Genomic DNA, 5,455 nt, shown 5'->3' with positions numbered 1-5,455 from the left:
ATCAGAAATTGGTATTGGCGTGATTGCCATTGTTGGCGTTGTTCCTGCTGCTATTGCAAGTGTGATTTGAAGGAAATCGGTGCTTCATACACATTTTACACAGAGAACAAATCTTCCAAATACATATAGGATGGCTTTCCTAGTTTGGTGGAACTAGTGCTACTTTCACATTGTTTCCCCTGCCTTTTAGCAAATGCACTTAGAAATTTCGTATTAACGTGATTGCCATTGTTGGTGCTATTGTAGGTGTGATCCAAAGGAAATTGGTGCTTCAAATAGGTTTTTACCCCGCAAGATTTGCACACATTTGAATTCACAAACGTTAGGGTTTCTTTGTAGCATTTAACAGGGCAACATGGCGGCTTCTTGATCGTTCTTTTTGGGGTTACAGTTTCCTGATTCAGTGTATTTGCAGAGGATTAGTGAAGAATCTTCATTGAATACTTGGAATACAGAAGAGGAACAAGCAAAACATATGTGAACCACATGGTCATATGAATTCAAAAAATTGGAACTCATATGTTATTGGATAGAGGATTCTTTCACAAATCCAACATGTTCAAATCCGCCACCTAAGGACAAATATTTCCTTAAGTCCCCTAGGCTACAAAATGGTGTTATAGAGAAATCTGTAGAAGCGGAGCTAAAACTTTGTTTTTTAAGGCTCTTAACAACTCGATTGAGCGCTTAAAACCCCTCATTAAGTGTTTAAAGTAAAAATTCAAATAAATCGTTCTAGAGTTTAAGAAACTCTTGATCGAGCCCTTAACATGGTTAAACAATGTTTTGATTGACATCATAGCTTCATCAAGCTTGATTGACGTCATAGCTTCATCAAGATTTAAGGCTTAATCCAACCACATTTTTTAATTCTGCACCCAAGATGTATTGGCGGAAAATTTAAAAAAAATGGCTCGATTGAGCCCATTGCTCCAACGAACAATCTTTAAGTCCTCAAATAACTCGATCGAGGACCTTAAAGATTGCTCGTTCGAGTGCTTAAAAAGCCTCAATCAAGCTATTTTTTTCACCCACAATGCACCCTCGCTTGCTAAAAAGTGTAACCCAACTCCATGCATAGACCCAAATATAAATAATATTATTAAGAGCCAATATATATCCATTTTAACTTCGGATCTACCAAGCACCTAGAGAAATCAAATCTCTCTAAGTGCAAACCTTTCCTAAAGTTCTACACACAAAGGAAATCCACATAAGATGGATTTATGCGGATTACATTGTAAATTTTGACTATTTATCTCTCTGCAATGGCTCGACCTTGCTAAGATCATATGATGTTGATTAGAATTGTGGAAGGTTAAGGCTCCATGTAAGAGTGTATAGTTCGTGTGATTAATCATGAATAATAGAGTATAGATGTTGCAAATGCTTCAAAAGCAAAACAAGATTAATGGCTCTCGAAGATGTTCATAATGTAAAGCAAATGAGGAGACTACACTAGTCATATTTTCTTCTCTTATCTATTCTCTATGCAAGTTTGGAAGGACTTCGGAGGCTTTGTTCAAATTTTAGGATTTGTGGCATACAAAGATCATGGATATGAATATCTTGAATCCTTGAATCCTTTTAGGGAAGTTGCCTTCTTAGTCACTTAATCTTGAATCCTTTTAGAGAAGTTGCCTTCTTAGTCACTTGGGGAAAATTGTCAACCCACAATTCTAGTTTATTTGAAGACAAACATTATTAGCTCTATTATTAGTTTATAAACCTAATGTGTATAAACGGAGAAAAGTTTATTGGAGACAAATAATAATTATAAGAAAAGGACAAATAATATTGGAGAATTCAAGGATCTACTTTTCCTAATGAAATCTACACTTAACAAAGGAATTATTTGACTTCAAATTTTTGAGATTCTTCTTTCACTATAAAATCAATGCAAGATTTAGCTTTAGGTCCATAGTGCTAGTTTATCCCCATTAGCTAAGCATTTAAAGGACATCACAAGGAAATTCTAGAGGCATCATTCAAAAACATCTACAAGAAGCTTAATATTTAGGTTGACACTCTTAATGAAAATTATTTATAGTTAAATGGAAAATTATATCATTGGAGATGAATAAAGTGGGGATTTTAGCCTCCAAGTTTACAAATGTTTTTGAATTTTAAATTTTTCTTTGAATGAGTTTCAAAGTAATTTTTTGAAAAGCTTTGATTTAGTTACTTGATAGGTATTTTGATAAAATGAAATGCAATGTAAGTCCTTTGGACATGCTCTAAATTCACAAATGTTTTTGAGTTTTAAATTTGGTTGTAGGTGGGTTTCAATATAATTTTTTTTTGACAAACTTTTATTTGGTTATCTAATTAACGTTTTGATGAAATGCAATGTAAATCTTTTGGACATGTTAAAATAAAAAAATTGTCTTGAGCCAATGGAACATGCAGGTGGCTATTGATATCCACCTAGATCATTGACGCTTGAAAGAATGAATAAAAAAATAAGAAATAAAGAAACAGTTAGAAGAAGAAAAAACACAACAAAAAGAAGTAAAAGAGGAAGAATATCATATGAAGAACATAAAAATAAAATAGAAGAGGAACATAAGCAGATTGTAGAGAAACACGAGAGAATATGAAAGGATACCACAATTAAAAAATAAGAAAAGAAAAGAAGAATATAAGAAGAAAAATGGAAGAAGATGAAAAGAAAAAGAAAGAAGAGTGCAACAAGAAGTAGTTTGGGAATTATTGTAGGAAGTGAGTAGCATCCATCAAAGTAAATCCCAAACCCAACAACAAAATCAACATGTTACAATACCACCTAATCAAGAGATAGATTTGACAAGAGATGAAGATGTTATGCTTGAAACCAATGACAAAGGAAACAGGAAAGGAACCAACTATGGAACAATTGTATACTTTCGAAAGTCTTGAAAATATATCATCATGAGGAGATCAACCTATTCAATATCATGAAACTATCTATCATGTATAGAAAATATTCCATATGAAAAAGGAAAAATAAATTTAAATAAAAGTTGTCAATTCTTATATATCAATTAATTAAAATATATAATTTTTCTTACATATCAATTAATTAAAAATATATAATTTTTTTTAAATAAGGTGGTGTAATTTTTATTTTTTAATTAAGGGAATTTTTCATCTGGTAAGAAAAATTCCATGTAAAGTAATAGATTTCAAACTAACAAGTGGTTTTCTGTGATAACTATGGTTTTTTTTAATAACTATGACAAGGTTTTCTTCTTTGAATAACTATGATGGAAAAGTATAATAAGTGGTTTTCTTTGAATACCACATTGAATAACTATGACGAGGTTTGAATAACTATGATGGAAAAGTATAATAAGTGGTTTTCTTTGAATACCATAATGACAAAAGTATAATAAGTAGTTTTCTTTGAATAACCAAGTATAATAAGGAGTTTGCTTTGAATAACCATGATGAGCACACTCAAATGGTCCCTTTTTTTGGGTCACGGTAAGAAAGGTTTATTAACAAATTGAATCGCATCTTGGGCTGCGAGATTAGTGACTTTTTAAACAATTTTGGCCACATGTATTGTGTTTGAAACAAGTCCAAGAAAACTAAACATTCGTTTCTCCTTTATACAGAAAGAGACTGTAATAATTCCAATGAAATCAACTCCCACATATTGCATGACAAATTCAAATTTCAAGAACTTTGAAACCCCTAACAAAATCAAGAAGCTTCGACTGGTCGTAACTGTAAATGGAGTATAGGCATCAACTGACTTTGATAACACGAACACCAGATGGCTTTCCAAGTTTGGTGGAACTGCTGCTACTTTCGCATTGTCTCCCCTGCCTTTTAGCAAATGCAGCCAGAAATTTGACATTGCCATGATTGTCATTGCTGGCGCCGCCGCTGCTGCTGCTGCAGGTGTGATCCGAAGGAAATCGGTGCCTCAGACACGTCTTTACCCCGCAAGATTTGCACACATTTGAATTCGCAAAAGTTAGGGTTTCTTTGCAGCCTTTAACAGGGCAACAGGGCGGCTTCTTGATCTTCTTTTCGGGATTACAGTTTCCCGATTCGGCGTGTTTGCGGAGGGTTAGTGATTGATCCTCGTTGAATACTTGGAATACAGAAGAGGAACAAGCAGGACAGATGTGAACCACGCGGTCACGCATATTAGCGTTTGGGCACTCGTGATCTCTGTATGATTTGTGCTCCGCGCAAAAGAATTTGTCACAGCCGTCGCAGCGGAAAGGCAGGAAATCGAGCTGATTGCATGATTCTTGGTTGCAGTGCTTCCCAAGATCCGGAAACAAAGGCGTACCCTCCATAATTCTATTATTCTCTTACTCTCTGTATTGCGAATTTCTTCTTTTTTCTGATCTGAACTGAACAGGATGAGCGGATTGAATTGAGACCAAGCCATGAAAGAAAGGGCAGGTGCCCAATTTATACATACCACGGAAACTTGGAGGTTAAGTCACGCATGCCGACACGATACGCGAACCTAGATAAGTTTCCTATTTCTATTTGTATTTCTGAACATTTCCAGAAGTTTCCAATAGCCATTTTTGGAAGCAGTTTTCATAATCCAGCTTGTTAGGTTAAGTTTTGTCTTTTTCAGATCTGCAAAAATCCTTTTCTGAATCGGAGTCTTTGTCTTCCGTGGAGTAACAGTATTTGTATAAAACACGCATAACGGCAAACAAGGCACAGCCAGCGGCAATGATCCCTGTTTCGTCGGGGAGTAATATTCCATAAGCTTCTTCATGGCAGAGATCATAAATTTCAATAATAAGACACAGGATACGGACAAATTACCAATTCTACTTAGCCAAATCTTTAACTTGTTTTTATTATTTTAAATACATTACTTTGGTTATTATATGTAAATAATTAATTCAATTTGTGGGAGTTTATTGGATCATTTTATATTTATTTTAATCTAGATTTGTGAAAAATAAAATGGTTCATCACATTGTTCATGTATGGAAATTATCAATTTTATTTCTACAAGGAAGAAAGCGTCCATTCTATTAAAAAGAAAGGAGTACATGGACTTAAATCATTAAGCAAAAATGCTCTGAGTAGACAATAGATTATAAAGTAGTTACTATAACATAGAAACAACCATGATATAAAGTGCGAGACACACATAGTTCGTGTAGAATCTAGATTACAACAAAATTCTAGAAATGATATGAGAAAATAAACAAAATATTCTTGCAGCCATCCAACCCTAAACCTAAAATGTGTTTGAAGTTTCAACCATAATAGTTTGAAATTTCACATTCACAGATATAAGGGTTTGTTTATGCAGAGGTCGTGGGCTTCTTAGATTTGGTGAAGGGAAGCGACTTTGTTCTTCAAGTGGAGGGGAAGAGGTTTGGAAGGTGATCTCTATATCTGGACCACGATGGTTTATTGTTCATCATTTGTTTATGATAAACCATCATGTCGTAGATGATAAGAGCACCTCCACCTTCACTTA

At 34.2% G+C, this 5,455-nt stretch overlaps 1 protein-coding gene across 1 annotated transcript; it reads right to left on the bottom strand.

The window, feature by feature from the left end:
* Window positions 1-3,562: 3,562 nt before the first annotated feature.
* On the bottom strand, window positions 3,563-4,786 carry LOC149206849 (zinc finger AN1 domain-containing stress-associated protein 12-like). The gene has a single exon (XM_089395603.1). The coding sequence runs from the start codon at window positions 4,293-4,295 to the stop codon at window positions 3,732-3,734; it is 564 nt and encodes a 187-aa protein (XP_089251729.1). The 5' UTR covers window positions 4,296-4,786; the 3' UTR covers window positions 3,563-3,731.
* Window positions 4,787-5,455: the final 669 nt, after the last annotated feature.

This window comes from Pinus tabuliformis, chromosome 1_2 (genome assembly GCF_031772625.1).
Source record: "Pinus tabuliformis cultivar Carrire ecotype Pingquan chromosome 1_2, CPIR1, whole genome shotgun sequence".
Lineage (NCBI taxonomy): Eukaryota > Viridiplantae > Streptophyta > Pinopsida > Pinales > Pinaceae > Pinus > Pinus tabuliformis.
This window is presented reverse-complemented; position numbering and strand designations above follow the sequence as displayed.

Bases quoted from the DNA above. Each gene is read 5' to 3' on its own strand.
- LOC149206849 (XM_089395603.1), bottom strand. From the start codon at position 4,295: ATGGAGGGTACGCCTTTGTTTCCGGATCTTGGGAAGCACTGCAACCAA.